We start from the raw sequence: 18,391 nt of genomic DNA, 5'->3' as shown, positions 1-18,391 counted from the left end.
GCTCGCGAATCTATTAAGGGTAGTTTGCAAATTGTGAGCTACACTGTCTCAGGATATATATACATTTTCTAACTTTAAGACTTATGTTAAACTTTTAACATAAGATTGTACTTCTAATGGGTACATTATGGCAGCATTTAAAAATTTAAATTCGATCAATAATCATACGAAATATTTAAAATAAAATATTTTGTTCCTGGAAGCCTTTAAATAAGCAACTTGCAACTGGGGCTGTGAACTATGAGCAACAAACTGAAAACCAGGTTATGTGGTTAGCAATATAGACAGCTCTTCAAAGCACTGATGGGGTTTTTCTGGTGCATAATATCATATGTTCTGTGAGTTCACACACCGAGACAGGCTGAACCAGGCATCATCTGAAGAAATGAAAAGCGAAAGATTCAGAAGTCCTCATTCCACTTCACTCAGTAACCACTGGCAGCACTCCATACGCCATAGTTTGTATGGACGCTTTAACTCAGGTGCAAAAGTAAATTTGTACTGTTACAGATACAGATTTGATATGACAATCTCTTAATTCCGATCTGCATGGATAAATGGCATTGAGATTTCGTCGGTTTTTTGTTCCAGGGTTTCCTTTATTTGAGCATTGTTTTCTAGTGTTTTACTCTTATAAGCTATAGAGCCCATTTTCCATTGCAGGCTTTACCAGGGGTTGTGTCGAAACATTTCCAGTCTTAAGCTCTCATACAAACAGTTCCAGACAGGTTTTCCACAACTTGTGCTTTACATAGTACTGAATAATGATGATGAACTGCCGGCCGGGTTGGCCGAGCGGTTCTAGGCTCTACAGTCTGGAGCTGCGCGACCGCTACGGTCACAGGTTCGAATCCTGCCTCGGGCATGGATGTGAGTGATGTCCTTAGGTTAGTTAGGTTTAAGTAGTTCTAAGTTCTAGGGGACTGATGACCTCAGAAGTTAAGTCGCATAGTGCTCAGAGCCATTTTTTGATGATGAACTTTTTATCTTCAGCTACATTTCGTGCTGTATTCAACTGATCACTAAACTTGTCTGATCCTGTCAGTCACTCAGATGTAATGACACAGCGAATTACTCAGGACAGAGTAATATTTGGAGATGCACATGTTATGGCAGCAACTGATTGAGCCATTGAAATAACAGTTTCCAGTATTTTCTGTTATGGCCAATTCTCCTGGTCACTATCAAGGATCAATTTTTTCATCAGTCTTTTAAATATTTTACGATCTGGTTTTATTTTTGCCCAGCCCATAGAAAACTCTTTAAGTTATTTTTGGAATAACTGTGAGTTGTGATACTGGACGATATGTTTATTTTATCAGTGTAGACTTTTTTTAAATAGGGAAGTTACATCAGCTGTTTTTTAGGTTATAGGGAAAGTTCCAGCTCAGCAGGACGTATCTACAATGTACGTTTTAAGTTTTATAACACAATCGAAGTACTTTTCAAGTAGATACCCTCGACCACCATAATACTTCCATTAATATTTGGTTTTAAGTGTATTGTTATTAGTTTCCTCTTTATCTTTTCTGACTTGTTAAGAGGCCATAGAGTTCAGAGTAGTATTTACATAATTTGGGAGGCACATGGGTAGGTCTGTATAATGATTCTGAATTGAGCAATTTGCTATGTTACAAAATACTCATTAAAATTATCAATGACATCTCTTCTCTCTGGATGTGTGTTATTTTCTGTTAGCAGATAAATTTTTTGACAGTAGTTATTATTTGCCAGTTTCTGAACTGATAACCTTCTAGATAGCTTCAATCTTATTTTCTGAGGCTGAAATTATCAGTATTATGTGTGTTGGCTTCTTTCATCACCTTGTTATAATTTAGTTAGTTCATTATTGATGCTCAGGATTCTAGCAGACGAATTTATGTGTTCTGCTGTTCCATTCACTGCAAATACAGATACTGTTGCTGTATTTTCTTTCTTTGAAAGTGAGAACCTGCCCATTATATCCGTTATTTACATAGCAGTATACAGGACAAAAAGTATTTAAGAAGCTCTCCCAATACTACATGAGTGTGTTATTTATGTGAAGTATGTTCTAATATGCGCAAAAAATACAATTCACTGCCAAGAAAGTAAACTTCTTCCTTTGATCTTGAAAGTAACTGAAACACCAGCAGAAATATGCTTGCACCATTATCAGAATACACATTGGCTGGATATGTGCTTAATCTGAAATCATTCTTGTTTGGAAAAGACATTTCCTGAAATAACTAGCTTGTAAATTTTCTTTTATACTTAACAGGCAGCTGACAGTGAGACAAAATCCCCTTTTAACTCTTTCCCACATGTGTCACTCTTCTTATGTATTTTGTTTTGACAATGAGTGGTAGTTTGTTTTTACCAGATAATCAACAAGATTTGAATATTCATTCGCATTCCCATCTTTCATGCTTAATTTGTAAATTATTGACAGTGACAAGTCCCAGAAGTTCTCAGAACTGTGAAAGTGAGTTATAAAATTTTTGTAGATGGCAGGACATGAACCAAAACTACCATATTACCTAGACCACCCCAAACACAATTAAGAACAATAACCACTACAACACACTTACGTCATGCAATTGATAAATTTTTCCTGGGTCATATCTCTCCTGAAATCTCTAAACATCAATAACCCATTATCTGACATTTAATATTAACAAAATGCACCTTTTCGAAGGATCCCCAATGTGCTAGTGTTTTGTAACAGCTTTTCTTTATAGTATGTAAATTATAATGTGGTTATAATTTAAAACACACCAAATACTAGCTTGACAAACCTCGATATAATCTGACCCTTGTGCTGAAGCCAAAATATAGCTTTCAAAGCAGCACAGCCACAGTACCTCTCATAACATTTATGGGAATAAATGCATGTGATTTCAACCAATGCCACCTAGTGGCATCTAGATGGTGTCACTTCAACTACAAAAACAATGGTATATGACATGTATATACAAAGAGAAATATAAAGCCTATATAATCGATGTTTCTTAACCAAAGAGATACAGCCATTTAATATTTCATAAAGAAAATATTTTTTCTACAAATTTTATGTTTTTAAATAAATCTGTAAGTATGATTATAATACTGAATTTTAGATTTTCTTAAATTTAAATTATAGTATATCAGTTACTTCAACATTCCACAAATTATGAGATGTGCTGAGCAGCTGCATTAATGTGTCCATAGCCAATGAAGGCAAAAATACTGCAGTGTAGCTCTTACCGCCACAGTAACAACAACTTTTTGCACCTCCAGAGAATGTATTTGCTTGTAATCTGAAAAATGTTATTTGATTAATAATAACATAAATTTGTCACATTCATTATTACTAAAAGGTTTATTTATTTTTATTTATTAATTATTTTTTGTCCTATGGATCAAATCAGTACAGTGTCTTTTACCCCTAATTTGGAATAGGTCAGTACAAAAATACACATTGCATGGGATAAGACAATACAAAATTACATGTTGCAACATATACAACATAAATATCACACAGCATTATTATAAAATTTTACACACATTCAATGCCTATACCTGTATAGTACAGGTTCTAAAAGCTACAACTTCATGTAATTTATTATTTTATATTCTTATATGCTGCATGAATGTGCAAGATGCCATATACTGAAACAGTTACATTTTTTAATTAATTTACTTTCATTTCTACAGATAGTTTAAAATGTGCATGACAATAGTTTAAGTGATGATTGTTTGAAATACTCTTATTTATTAGGACAGCTCATATTAAAAAAATTTCTGAATGGTGTAAAAGCAGTATTTTATTAAGAGAGAATTTACATTCATTTTAAATTTATTTACTTCCCAAATTTCTTTTATTGATGCTGGAAGGTGATTATCTAACTTTATTCCTATACATTTAACATCATTACTGTACAAGTTTCTTGAATGAGGGCTTAGTCTTAAAAAGGTTTTGATCTTGTGTTATCATAGTGGCAGTCCACATTTCTGTCAAGTTTGTTAATGCTTTTCTTTGTGAAATGTAATATTTCTAGTATGTATTCATACAGAAGGGGCAATACATTTAGCTTCTTCAATAGAGGTTTACATGTTTCTCTTTTTGTTTGAATAAAATTGTTCTGACTACTTTCTATTGAAGTTTAAATAGTTTAATTGTCTCAGGACTTTGACCCCAAAAATAATTCCGTAACTAAGTACCAAATGTACAAGAGCATAACACACTGTTGCCATTGTAATATTGGTTATTGTCTTCCTTATTCATCAGGTCATAAAACATACTTTACTGAATTTTGAGCTAGTTAAATCTATATGTTTTTTTTTTTCAAGTAAGGGCGCCAGTTAAGTTTCATTGCCAAATTCAATATTATTATTGTCCAGTGATATAGTTGGTGCCAGTGAATTTCTATTTTGGCAGTCCAAATAGTTAATATGACTGTCTTTTTTACATTGAGAAGCAACCTGTTATCTTTAAGCCATGAATCTGACTGATCTGTGGTAATATCTACAGCAGACTGGAGAGTTTTATCTGTAGCAGATATGAGAACAGTGGTGTAATTAGCAAGCAGAAGGGTCTTGGTGTATGACAGACTATGTGGAAGATCATTTAGGTAAAGTAAAAATCAATAAGGGACCCAAGACTGAGGCTTATGGAATGCCTTGCTTTATGGTTTGTCTGGAAGAATGTGCAGTGCTGTCTGTTCCCGAGGGCCCTATTTTATTTAGTTCACCATACTGATGTCGATCTTTCAAAGCTTTTAAACCAGCCATGGGCGGTTCCTCTTATTCCATAGAAATACGTCTTTAGCAGCAGGATGCTGTGATCAGCCATGTATAAGGTTTTTGTCTAGTCTAGAAAATATCTATGGCTGGTAGTTTTTTTGTCAACAAGCTCCAATGTAAGATCAAATACTTCATGTATTGCACCAGCAGTACATTTCTTTCCTTGGAAGCCAAACTGAGGAGGTGACAAGATTTTTGCTTCGTTTAAAAATGATTAAGTCTGATGGATATTACACAGTCAAGTACCTTTCTAAATATTGAGTGCACTGCAATAGGCCGTTCATTGCTCGGGTCTTCTTACTTCCTTTTCCATCCATGCAGTTTACTGTGTCTGCAAATTCCTATGCCACTCTAATATTGTTTCTATACTAAGAAATTAGTAAGGTAACTTACCTTTACAGACAGATCAGGGTCTTTGGACATCTAGGAGATACAGACATTGTACCTCTTATAATGACTGAAGTCAAAACTATCAGAATTTGTATTTCCCTTAATACAGTACTGTGTCAGTAGTAGGCTTTCTTCACAGTGTTCCCAATTGTCATGACTCTGGTTAGTGTAGAGTCAGCTGTCCAAGCACCGGTATGGTAATTTCAATGTGCCATAATTTTCTACTTTAGAACAAAAGGATCAGTATAATTTTGGTATTATTTTGCATCAATGGTGTGCAAAGTCAACTATGAATACTTCGTAATGAGGAAGCAGTTATACATTTAGGGCTAAGTAAAGTAGGATACCGTCATTATCAACTACCTATTCTAAAAAGAAAGGTTACCTTAATCACTATTAATGGCCTCATTGACACTGTGTGGGTATATGAAGTATTTATAGTATTCAATCGCAGTAAGGCACCATTGTAAGTTAATCTCTGGCAAATATTACATACAGATCTCAGATAAATCTATAGTACTGTACTGTGTGAGGAAAGTCTGTTCCACCATAAATACGTTGAACACTTTTTCTAACTTTGGACTTATTTTTATTTCTAGAATGGTCAAATTATATCTCTTGAGTTTCTTTTATTGTGGTTGAGACAGGACTAATGCATCTATAGTTTCCTTATTATTTCTCTGGAAGCCACATTAGGGCAATTGTTTAATTTGTCTAAGGAATGTGTGACTCTTTGGTTTTTGTGTTTGCTATCCTCAATTTGATATTTATTGACAACTTTATTTATTTGGTTTTAAGTGATATACCCCTATTAATCAGCTACATTACTTTATGGATTACATATTCTGATATAGTTACCTTCAACAAAACTGAAATTACACAGTAATGTCACATACAAATACATATGCTCAATGCTTGATTTGCGACTTGCGACAGTGTGCTCTGGTACTCTGCAATGCACGCTTTGAAAATGCACAGAAGAGTGTTACAATAAGGTTTTACGAAGTCTACATTTTCCCCCAATCCCCAGAAGGGCTTTTTTTTAAAAAGAAATATACATACATAACTAACTATTGATCTCTACAGCTTTGAGATATGTTCCCTTAATCTGATAAATCCTTATATTGTTCATACTTAATAGAACTATAATGGATATCGGCAAGGGAATGTTCAGCTGGTTAAATTTTGATATAATTTCGTTCACTGTGGCAGGTATTTGGGGCATACTAAAAGCAAGAAAAATGCGGTTTTGTTTACAAAACAAATATTTCTGTGCTTGCTGCAAATGAAAGCCACGCAATAAATTTGTTAAAATTTCATGATTTAAGGCAGTTCCTTCTTCGCTGTCTTGACTGCATGGGGAATCAACAACTTTAATGTTATAAAGGTGATTTGGGAATTATTATTATGGTGTTATGGCGCTGTTTTCTCATTCTGGCTCATTTAAAACAACAGACTTCTCGGCAGTTCGGAATGAATACGAGCATAGAATCTTCCTATGTTGTCGATGATGGAGGCTAAAGAATAAAAATTTTCTTAGGGGCAAATAAGAGCTAGCATAAAAAATCCCGTTTCAAGATAACAAGAATGTAATATCATTTCTAATATCTGACCGGACGCTGCTCAGTCACACTAAACAATTGTGACCATGGAAATCTTGAGAAAAATATTGTATGACAAAATATTTAATTGGGTTTCTGCTAGAAAAGTGAGAAATATCGGAAGAAATGAATAGCTGTTATGGGAACAATAAGATTTCTGTCTGACACATTTCTTCTTCAAAAACGCATCTATTTATGCCTTGGTATTTAAACTTCCAGAATGAATGATTCGAAAGACAATAAATATCATAAAATTCTTCGATTATATTCATAAGTATTGCTTATTTCTGTTTTTGTTACTGTATTTATTGTGGTTCAGAAAGTCAACGTTTATCTTTATTAGATCTTTCCCGTAACAAGTCAGGTTGTCAGTACTGTGTTGCCTTATTGCATGTGATTTTTATTACGTTGTGTTGAAGGATACAGTATAATCGTAAATTTAGGACCGAAATTAAATTGTTGGCAGTGAATTTCAGAGTATGACAAGTACTCTGAATATGATGGCAATAGTGTTTGATGAGTATTCTGTTGTCATTACGAAGAAACTTCAAAATAATGACACGAGTTCACTGTGACATATTAACTAAGGATATTATTAAACTCAAGGAAGACGACGGACACAATAGTTATGAACTTAGCACGGTGAAGACGGTATGATGTTACTTATTAATGTGATACACTGTAACTTCGTCGGATCAGTTTCAGTACCCCTGATATACATTTGTATTTATAGCGAGTAGGAATCTTGTTTTCCTTGTGATGAAGGTTAAGTGTTATATATTTGTTTATTACCTGATTTCACAGATTACACCCGCTTGAGAATTACAAAGTACAAAATGATGGAAGATTTACAAGGAGCTGACATATGCCGTGTCTGCCGATCGGAGGGTTCCCCAGAACGGCCCTTGTTTCACCCGTGCATTTGTACTGGAAGCATAAAATGGATACACCAAGAGTGCCTAGTTCAGTGGATGCGTTATAGCCGAAAAGAATACTGTGAATTATGCGGTCATCGCTTTTCATTCACACCTATTTATTCTCCCGACATGCCCAGGCGTTTACCTTTACGGGATGTAGCTGGCGGTTTGCTTACAAGCATAGCTACAGCTGTCAAATATTGGTTACATTATACGTTGGTAGCTGTTGCGTGGCTAGGTGTTGTGCCTCTTACAGCGTGCCGTATCTACAGATGTCTCTTCACCGGCTCTGTCGACTCGGTGAGTACAAATTTATTGTGAAAAACTAATTGTGTAACAATGTGCAATTGTGGAGTAAAGAAGTAGGCATTTTATTCCAGTAATATGACTTAATAGTTTGTCAACGAAATATTGCTTTGCTTATTTAAATTTATATCATGGTCAATTGGTAAGGAGAACTTGTTTCATATTTGATGTGTGATAGATGCCCAGTATCGAGTCACTCAGCTTTTCAGCTGTTCTGTGCAGAAGTTACTATGGTTGGAATTACAGAAAGTTATTAACAATAATTTGATTTGAATGCTGCCTTTATTTGGTATTGTTTTCAAATATTTATTAAGTCCCACAGAGTTGTGTGTACATCTCACAGTAACAAATCTGTTAGTACAATCTAGTTGTCCGTGACACTCATTACAGCACAGTGTCCTTCTAGCAGCTGTATATTGTTGGTCCTGTGTTCAGTGGTGTGTTCTGCCAACATATGTATGTAAATATATTTTGAACAAATTGTGGGACTAGTGTGAACAATGTAGAATTGCGCTGACAGCCCCATGGTGTACACAAAAACACCATAAAAATAAAATATGACAGGTGGGAGTTATAGGGAAGCTGTTAATAAAACCAAGAATGTTCTTGTTATTAATGTCATTAAACATATTACAAACTTTAAAATAAGAGTGCATTGGAAAAATAGCTGTTTTGATCAGGTACTATGAAATCTGGAATGTATAAAGAAGACAGATTACGTTGTGGGTCATTCCATATCAAATCACCCAATAAAAAATAAATTTTACACCCACCTACTTAGATTTTCATGAAATTTGGCTCAAATGGTTCTAATACCATCCTGACAACACCTGCAAATTTTTTTTTGCTGTATCTCTTATAGATTTTTAATAAATTTTTAAAGTTTTTATGTTTTGCGTTTTCCAAACCTTCGGAAATGGTAAATTTAATTTGTATTCAAAACTTTAAAATTGCTTATCTTAAAAACTCTTTTAGATAACATCATGAATTTTTGCAGCAAGTTTATTTATTATACATATTTGAAGATAAAAATGATACTATTAAAATATATTAGTATTATCTATGAAAAAATATACATTTTTTTAACGGATGTTTTGTTTTATAAGAATTGCAATATCTAGAGTCTCAGACCTGATAGAATGCTCAAATTTGTTTTAATTTACTCTTAAACATATAGGCTACTTGATAAAACAAAAATAATGATGGCTTTTTTAACATGTTTATTAATTATAGTAGATTACATTAGAATTATGTACAAAGATAGTGTACTTACGACACTTATGAATAACCCAACTGATTGCTTGAAACATTGAATTTTTTGAGTAATTTTGTCTTTTTAATAAACATTAATGCTGATCAAACCGTTTTTCCACTTCATCCAAGAGCTTTCAGTTCTTTTGATACAGTCTTTTTTGAAGTAATACATTCTTCCAGTGCCGCTTGATTGAGGTGTGTCTACTACACAGACTATGTGCTCCAAAGGCACTATGCAATTATCTTCTCTTTCAGGACAATAAAATGATGCAGCTGGTCCTGAAGGACGTAGAAATAGAATTTCTGCATTTTCTTCATCATTGAATGTTGTTTTTACCAGTCCAAAGTACCAGTTACCATCATAATTTGCAGCCACATAGCTATTTATGGATGGTTCAACACGAACCCAATCAGAAGAAGAATGGAAAGAAAAGACTAAGGAGGATTTTACACTATCTGTAGTCCTTCTAATTTCAAGGTTGTTTGTTGGAAGTGGTTTGAAGTTATGAAAATTTCTTGTTCCAGGAATGGTTTGGGTTGCTGGAAACCGTTTTTCTAGTTTTAACCATAGCAAATCAGCTTCTTTTTTGTCAATAAAGTGAAAATGAATGCTGTCAATATTTTTTTTCACAAAACTTGCACACATCGATTGCTGTCATTATTTGTTCTTTGTCTGAAAGCTGTAGACTGGCTTTCCTTAAAATTCTTTTAATAGTTCCTCCTAGGCCATCACAAATTGACTTCCCATGACTTGTTGCAAAAAAAGAGTGTTGGGCCTTCAAATTAAAGTCTCTCATGTGTTCAGTCAAATTTTTAAAACTGTTTCTATTTTTGTACTGCCCAGCACAACCATCTGTAAGATAGTGAACTGAGTCTATGTCAGTATGATGTAATGACAGCCACTTTGTAATTTCTTTTTGTACAAAGTTAACAAAACCAGTGTCATGTTCTTGGTCATCACTAATAAAGCAGTGGTTGGAAACAAAAACATTGTTTTCCTCATTTCTTAAAAAAACTCCAGCTGGGTGTAGAGTACAACTACCTCTATTCCAGTGGTAACTTTGGATCTCATTTTGTATAACAAAGGAACAATTTTCACTGAAATCCATCACAATAATTGGTGTTTTGGGTGGTGGGTCTTCTTTCAATCTTTTAATGGCTGCTGATTGGGATTTTGGTATAAACGAGTGCAGGGTGAGCTTTTCCAATGACCTAACCAATAAAGAAATGTAGTCTTCAACACTGATAGACTGTTTGATCATTTCTGCCCTGTCTGTGTTAACCCACTGACTGATTACAATTTCTTCTTCTAAATCATAATCTTCACGTAGTTTTTCAGTTAAGTACTCAGTTAGTGCAGTATTTGCAGGACAGCTGTCGCAATGATGTAGCATGCTGTTTTGGTTTTCCGTGTTGCACACAAGCATCTTAATTAGGTCTTTATAAGATTCTTCAATTTTCACAGCATCCAGTAATGTTTAACATTCTGGTGGATACTGGATACTGCATACGCATACAGTGTGTGTGCCTGCAGCACCAGCAAGGATACACCATTTAGATCTCAAGAAACAAAATTTTGAAAATCCTACTCCTACCTCGGGATTCTCCCATTTGAAAGAATAATAGAGTTCTCTCAAGTTACACAAAATGAGTCTTTTTTTTGCATGTACACATTTTTTTGAACACTTACTTTGTCTTTTGTTCCAGGTAGCACTCTGGAACCTTCATCCTTTTCAAAAAAATCTGTTACAAGTCTTACTTTATTTTCAGAAAGAGTTTTACCTTTTTTGGACCAGGAGTTTGCAAAATACCCTCTTCAGATTTTAGCTTCCTAGCTTGTCACACCATGTACTCACTTACATTAAATTCTTTCATCACTTTATTTCGACTCCACCAATCTGGAGCCAAGGTCAGAATCTGGATTTTTCTAGACCTCCCAACAGATTAAATCTTCTCTTTCATAAGATAAATCATTACATCAAAATCCTTTGCTTTCTCAACCACACTTGTATCTTCTTTGTCATCATCAGAACTTGGTGCATCATATTTTAATGCTTTTGAAACCACATTTTTGCAGTCTTTTCAATACTGCTAACCTTCCTTTTAAAATAAGACCCTTTGCTTTGTTCTGACAAGCCATGAAGCTTTATCAGTGTTAAACCTAAATTATCAAGAACAATGTTTGTTTGTACAAGGGATTCATTTCTGGATTCCAATGATTCCAATTCAACCGTGACTTCATCATCTGTTTCACTTTCATTGACTTCAACTCTTAATTTTTCCTCACAAAAGTTATGGCATGTTGAGCAAAGCTTTTGTCCAGGTTTTATGCTAATATTTTTTGTCAGTAATTGTTTCGAAAGATCCAAGCCTAAACTTCTCAATGATTTTTTGATGGGCTTTTTGTGTTTTTTTTAGTGGGTCTACACATGTGCTTTGATACTTTTCAAAAACATTTAAAAAGCAGTAGCTGTGGTGTGAACATATATTCTTAAATTCACACAGATTAATTCCAGATCGTAAGTGGATCAAATCTTTTTCTTCCTCACTCAATTCAGATACCGGTTGTAACTTTTTTTGAAGGTGTGTAGGTTGTTTGGAAACAGTCAGATTTTTTTAAATAACCCTAGGCTACAGGTTTCAATATCTGACATACTGATTTCACTTTTGGTCTGATTACTGTTCTGGTTACTTTTATACGATATTGGAAAAGAATCACTGTAAACTAAGTAACAGTACTTACTGAAAGTTCGAATAAACTTAATAAAATACTATTCTTTAATATACAAATTTTTTTAGTTGTGAGGACATGTTTAAGTTAAGATTTCCGACTGCTGAAACAACGCCAAATCTAAATACTTTAAAAATTTATAAAAAAGAGCTATAAAAGATAGAGCAAAAAAATTTTACAAGTGCTTTCAGGATGATAAAAGAAGTAATTGTACCAAGTTTCATCAAAATCTGACATGGTTGGTGTCAAGGCCTGGGTGACTTGACATGGAATGACCCTCATTTCAGATGATGTCGGAATAATAAAAATGGCACCATTAAGTCATTGAACAAGGTCCTTATCTAAGTGTAGTGTACATCACAACCCAAAACATAGTGGATCATTATCTCCACTAGACCTACATAGGTCTAGTAAACAACACGATCTAAACTACTACCCACAAGAACTAAATTAAATGTTATATTTACTATGAAATAGCCAATAAGATAAACAAAAATATTATGAGTGGCATCAAAGCAAAATGTCAAGTGAGGTAACTTACAGGAAAAGAGAGAGGTACAAAGATTAAGAATTCACTAAGTAATTTAAAGTAGTGATACGTTTTAATGGGAGGAAGTATAAAGAACTACATTGTTTTGTCTACTAAAACCTTGTTTACATTCTGTTGAAAACTGAAATGTGTGATTTTACTTGTTTAACACACGTAGTCCTTCTTATAGGTCATATTTTTTTCAGATTTTCAGTGTACTGTAATTGCAAATCTTTTGCATTGAAGTGATAATAATAGTGTTTGATAAGATCCAGATTAATAGATGAAAGCATTGACACTCAGTTAAAAACATTGTATTGAAAGAGCTATTTCCTTTTTTTTTTTTTTTTTTTGCAGATCCTGACTTTACCCCTTGACATGCTCTCCACGGAAAATATTGCATCTGATGTTTTCCATGGTTGTTTTGTTGTGACCTGTACATTATTTGCATTCATTGGGCTTGTGTGGCTAAGAGAACAAATACTTCATGGTGGCGGCCCAGATTGGCTGGAGAGGGACAACCACCCTCAACCTTTGGCAGATGCACCAGCCCCACCTGCTAATCCTCCACACCATCCTGACAACAATAATGTTCTACATGGTGGTGGTCCAGATTGGCTGGAGAGAGACAACAACCCCCCAGCTGTGGCAGATGCACCAGCTGCACCTGCTAATCCCCCACAGCCTCCTGACAACAATGATGTCCTTGAACAGGTAATGTGTGTTAAAACACTGAATGTGATAAGAAGTGTTTTAATGTAGATGTTCGTAGACTACAGGGTGATAGAAACATTATTAATATTTGCTTGCCTAAACCGACAGGTAGGCTGTCCAAAGCATGTGGAAGGAGAAGGTTGTTTGGTGTGACATTCATGAAAGAAAATTTAGACTCATTTCATATCATAGTGAGAGGTTTCAGTTATGATGCATGGAAAGTGCAATAGCTAAACATAACAATACAGATTATTAAGATTTGTTTAAATAATGACAATGTTATGAAAAGATTAGATTGCTACTCACCGTATAATGGAGATTCTGAGGTGCTGAAAGGTACAACAAAAAGACTGCAAACAAGTTTAGTTTTTAGCCAAAAGGCCTCCGCGGTCTCTCTCGCTCGCGCGCGCGCACACACACACACACACACACACACACACACACACACACGCGCGCACGCAGGATGGTCCATTGATAGTGACTGGGCCAAATATCTCACTTAATAAGCATCAAACGAAAAACTACAAAGAATGAAATTCATGTAGCTTGAAGGGGGAAACCAGATGGCACTATGGTTGCTATGGTTGGCCCGCTAGATGGTGCTGCTATAGGGTGAACGGATACCAACTGCTTTTTTAAATATGAAGCCCCCTTTTTCATTACATATTCGTGTAGTGCGTAAAGAAATAGGAATGTTTTAGTTGGACCACTTTTTTCGCTTTGTGATGGATGGCGCTGTAATAGTCACAAACGTATAAGTACATGGTATCACGTAACATTCCACTAGTGTGGATGGTATTTGCTTCGTGATACATTACCCGTATTAAAATGGATCATTTACCAATTGCGGAAAAGGTCGATATTGTGTTGATGTATGGCTGTTGTGATCAAAATGCTCTATGGGCCTGTGCTATGTATGCTGCTCGGTATCCTGGACGACATCATCCAAGTGTCCGGACCGTTCGCTGAATAGTTACGTTATTTAAGGAAACAGGAAGTGTTCAACCACATGTGAAACGTAAACCACAACCTGCAATAAATGATGATGCCCAAGTAGGTGTTTTAGCTGCTGTTGCGGCTAATCCGCACATCAGTAGCAGACAAATTGCGCGAGAATCAGGAATGTCAAAGACGTCGGTGTTGAGAATGCTACATCAACATCGAATGCACTCATACCATATTTCTATGCAGCAGGAATTGCATGACGACTACTTTGAACATCATGTACAGTTCTGCCACTGGGCACAAGAGAAGTTACATGACGATGACAGATTTTTTGCACACATTCTATTTAGTGGCGAAGCATCATTCATCAGCAACGGTAACGTAAACGGGCATAATATGCATTATTGGGCAACGGAAAATCCACAATGGCTGCGACAAGTGGAACATCAGCGACCTTGGCGGGTTAATGTATGGTGCGGCATTATGGGAGGAAGGATAATTGGCCCCTGTGGTATACACCACTTCTAACAAACACCGAACAATGCGCTCCAGTATGCGGCCGCCAAATACATCGCTGGCCGCACTTATCCGGGCGGCTCGCGGCTACCATCACTGGCCGCTTTCGCGCGCGCACGTGCGTTTGTCAGCACACAGCAATTGGCTACGCCAGGAAATATTGCGATTGGTTTTCCCTGGAAAACAGCGACCCCAGCCGACGGGTCCATTAACTAGCAAGCCTTATATAAACCCGGCCGCCACCGCAAACGACAGTTCGCATCGGGAAGTGCAGTATGCTGTGTTCCAGCTGCTTGTGGATTACTCGCCGCACCACTTGTGGTTACCTGGCTGCTCGGCGGAAAATCTTGCGACTTCACTTGGAGAGACTGAACTTCACTGGACTTGGGAATAATTACGGAATGTGCACCCCACCATGCACATTCGGACATTGGTATAACCAAACTTTAATTCTGCATTACTTCTGAGTGTGAGCCTGGGTAGCCGCTTGGCTAACATAATTGTTAAAAGTGATTTGTGATTTAATAAACCAGACTGAAGAGGTTATTGTGTTATTCCTGGTTATAACAGCCCCCATTTTATCAAAGGCAATCTAAATGGCACAATGTATGCTCATTTCCTACATAATGTTCTACTGATGTTACTACAAGATGTTTCACTGCGTAACAGAATGGCGATGTACTTCCAACATGAGGGATGTCCGGCACAAAGCTCGCGTGTGGTTGAAGCAGTATTGAATAGCATATTTCATGACAGGTGGATTGGTCGTCGAAGCACCATACCATGGCCCGCACGTTCACCGGATCTGACGTCCCCAGATTTCTTTCTGTCGGGAAAGTTGAAGGATATTTGCAATTGTGATCCACCGACAACGCCTGACAATATGCGTCAGCGCATTATCAATGCATGTGTGAACATTACGGAAGGCGAACTACTCGCTTTTGAGAGGAATGTCGTTACACATATTGCCAAATGCACTGAGGTTGACGGACAGCATTTTGAGCATTTATTGCATTAATGTGGTATTTATAGGTAATCACACTGTAACAGCATGCGTTCTCAACCCATTCATATATCGTATAACATCGTTAGCGTGAACTCGCACAAGACGAACTCATGGTTAACGCATAAAAAATGTTGGTCCCGCCAGGAATACATTAGTTCTTATGGTATGTTTTATTGGTTAACACGAATTTCGGTTAAGGTGATTTACGAACTCTGTTTCAGTTCCTAGCATAATTAAATTTCACTGTAACACAAACTTCCGACAGAGTATTCTGAAGCATAATTATTATTAGATATTTTTTTTTTTTTTTTCCCGAAATGAATGTAGGAAATGTAGCTACAAAGCTAATTATACTTGTTGTTGACTTGTTTTTAACGTATTGTAGGTCGGTAGCCGTGATTATCACCTCAACAATCAGCGTATGCTGTACATTGTAAGATATTCAATAATGTGTGCAGCAGCATTTAGGAATGTACTCGGTGCCAGATTTGACAGGTGTCCTGTTAGTTGTAGCCGTATCGAGTTGGAATACTGAATAAAAACTACAGTTACAACCAGTACCGTAGCACGCGAAAATGGCAAAGAGGAAACAGACCTCTCTAAATGTACAGTTAAAGCTTAAGATTCTAGATGAAGTGGACCATGGTACCAAGAAAACAGCAATTGCAGATCAGTTTGGAATACCTAAATCTACTTTATCTACTATTATTAAGAATTGAGAAAAAATTATTAATGCTGCGGCATCAGGCTCTGGAAACAAATCCAAACGACTTCGTACCGCCAAGTATGAAGACATCGATGCGTTACTGCTAGAATGGTTCAATCATATGTGTGCATCTAACATACCTTTAACTGGCCCTGTGATTCAGTCAAAAGCAAATGGTATTGCTAAAGATATGGGCATCGCAGACTTCCATTGTTCTGCTTGTTGGTTGTATCGGTTCCAAAACAGACATTCAATTTCATCTGTACAAATTTGTGGTGAAGCAAATAAAGTTGATGAAGAAAGTGCGAACAGCTCGTTGCATGAATTAAACCAATTGAGGGAAAAGTATGCCTCATGTGATGTGTTTAACATGGATGAAACTGGATTTTTTCCACAATCTTTTTTCCAAATCACACCCTGAGGATAAAAAGTGATAAGTGTCATGGTGGAGCATGAAGCAAACAATGTGTGACTGTTGTTCTGTGCTGTAACACTGACGGCAGTGAGAAGTTTCATCCCTGGAATATTGGTAAACCCGAGATACCAAGTTGTTCTAAAAACATAAATATGGACACTTTACTTTGCATATACTCTCACCACAAGAAAGCTTGGAGCGATGGCACATCATTTTGCAAGTGGCTTCTTCGGTCCGACAGTCGAATGGTTGCTCAAAATAGACATGTTCTTCTTATATTGGACAGATGTGCTGCCCATAACGTTCATGATTTAAACCTATCCAACATAAAGGTTCAGTTTTTTCCACCCAACGCCACAAGCCGCCTTCAGCCTTTGGACCAAGACATAATCTCTCTCATAAAGAGAGCTTATCGTAAGCGACTTGTAAGAGCTGCAATTTGTGCTGCTGAAAACAATAGTGCAACCCCAAATTGGAATCTGCTTGACACAATAAAAGCCATCGCAGCAGCCTGGAACTCGCCACATCATATATCGAAGTGCTTTAACAGAGCTTGGAGACATAGCAACACTGAAGATGTCCACGAGTTAGAAGGTGCCATGTCACCTGCTGAATGGACAGTTCTGCAGGACGTTGCAAACCCTGGGATTAGTTTCGAAGAATTCATTTTTGTAGACGATGATGTTGCCGGATATGCTTCTGTGGAATCGGATGTGCCAAAAGCTGTTAACGAGGTGCAAGAAGGGCAATCAGAAGAAAGTGAAGAGAAAGAGAATAAAGATACCATTCTGCCTACCCGTCAGGAGATGTTTACAGCCTTGGACTGTTTAGAACGGTTCACTTCAACATCTGACATCACTGCTAGGTTTACGGATGCTATCATTAAAATTGGTTGTGAAATTACAAAATATTATCATTCCAATGAACGTCAGCGAACTATGACCGAATTTTTTCCAAGAAAGTAACTTACATAATTTGTGAGTACTTGGATTTTACAGTCACTTTATAGTGTTATAAGTCTTCAATAACATGATTGATAGTGTAGTGTATTACACATTAGTGTACTGCTGTACATGTATACTTACTAAAATCTGTGTTTTTCACTTAACACAAACTCCTGATTTTTTGGTCCCTTCAGATTCGTGTTAACGAAGTTTTACTGTACATTATCCACAAAAGATTGCAGCTCCTTTTCGATAGCCATTTTTCCAATCTTGAGCATTTGATCTTGTTAAAGCTTCATCAACTGTGATTGGCTCATTGTTGATTGTTTAGGCAGCATACATTTCATATTCTGGATATTCTTTTGGTTTTGCTATACGTGATGACCACCTTGAACAGACTTCCTCTATTGAATCTTCTTCCTCAGTTTGATTCTTGGGTAGCCCATCAGCTTCCTCTTTTTTTTTCTTGTCTTCCTCTGTTTCAGTTTCCATCTCTGTTCCAGCGCTTTCACACATTATGCTTTGTTGCATCACTGTATCATTTTGACTACTTTCCTTTATTTTAGCTCTATAATCATCTAAAAATACTACATCTGTACTACTTATTATCTTCTTATTCACAGGATTATAAAATCTGTAACCTTTTGAATCCT

The 18,391-nt window shown here is 36.2% G+C and overlaps 1 protein-coding gene across 2 annotated transcripts in view; it reads left to right on the top strand.

The window, feature by feature from the left end:
* Positions 1 to 7,122: 7,122 nt before the first annotated feature.
* Positions 7,123 to 18,391, top strand: part of LOC126175325 (E3 ubiquitin-protein ligase MARCHF6) — a 47,533-nt gene continuing 36,264 nt past the window's right edge. For both annotated transcript variants that reach the window (XM_049922041.1, XM_049922040.1), the window contains exons 1-3: positions 7,123 to 7,406; positions 7,560 to 7,972; positions 12,850 to 13,206. In XM_049922041.1, coding sequence (XP_049777998.1) covers positions 7,592 to 7,972; positions 12,850 to 13,206 — 738 coding nt within the window. In that variant the 5' untranslated portion in view covers positions 7,123 to 7,406; positions 7,560 to 7,591. The remainder of the gene's footprint in view (positions 7,407 to 7,559; positions 7,973 to 12,849; positions 13,207 to 18,391) is intronic.

The sequence above is a fragment of the Schistocerca cancellata genome, chromosome 3 (genome assembly GCF_023864275.1).
Source record: "Schistocerca cancellata isolate TAMUIC-IGC-003103 chromosome 3, iqSchCanc2.1, whole genome shotgun sequence".
NCBI classification, from domain to species: domain Eukaryota; kingdom Metazoa; phylum Arthropoda; class Insecta; order Orthoptera; family Acrididae; genus Schistocerca; species Schistocerca cancellata.
The sequence above is the reverse complement of the archived record's forward strand: the minus strand, read 5'-3'. Positions and strand labels throughout refer to the sequence as shown.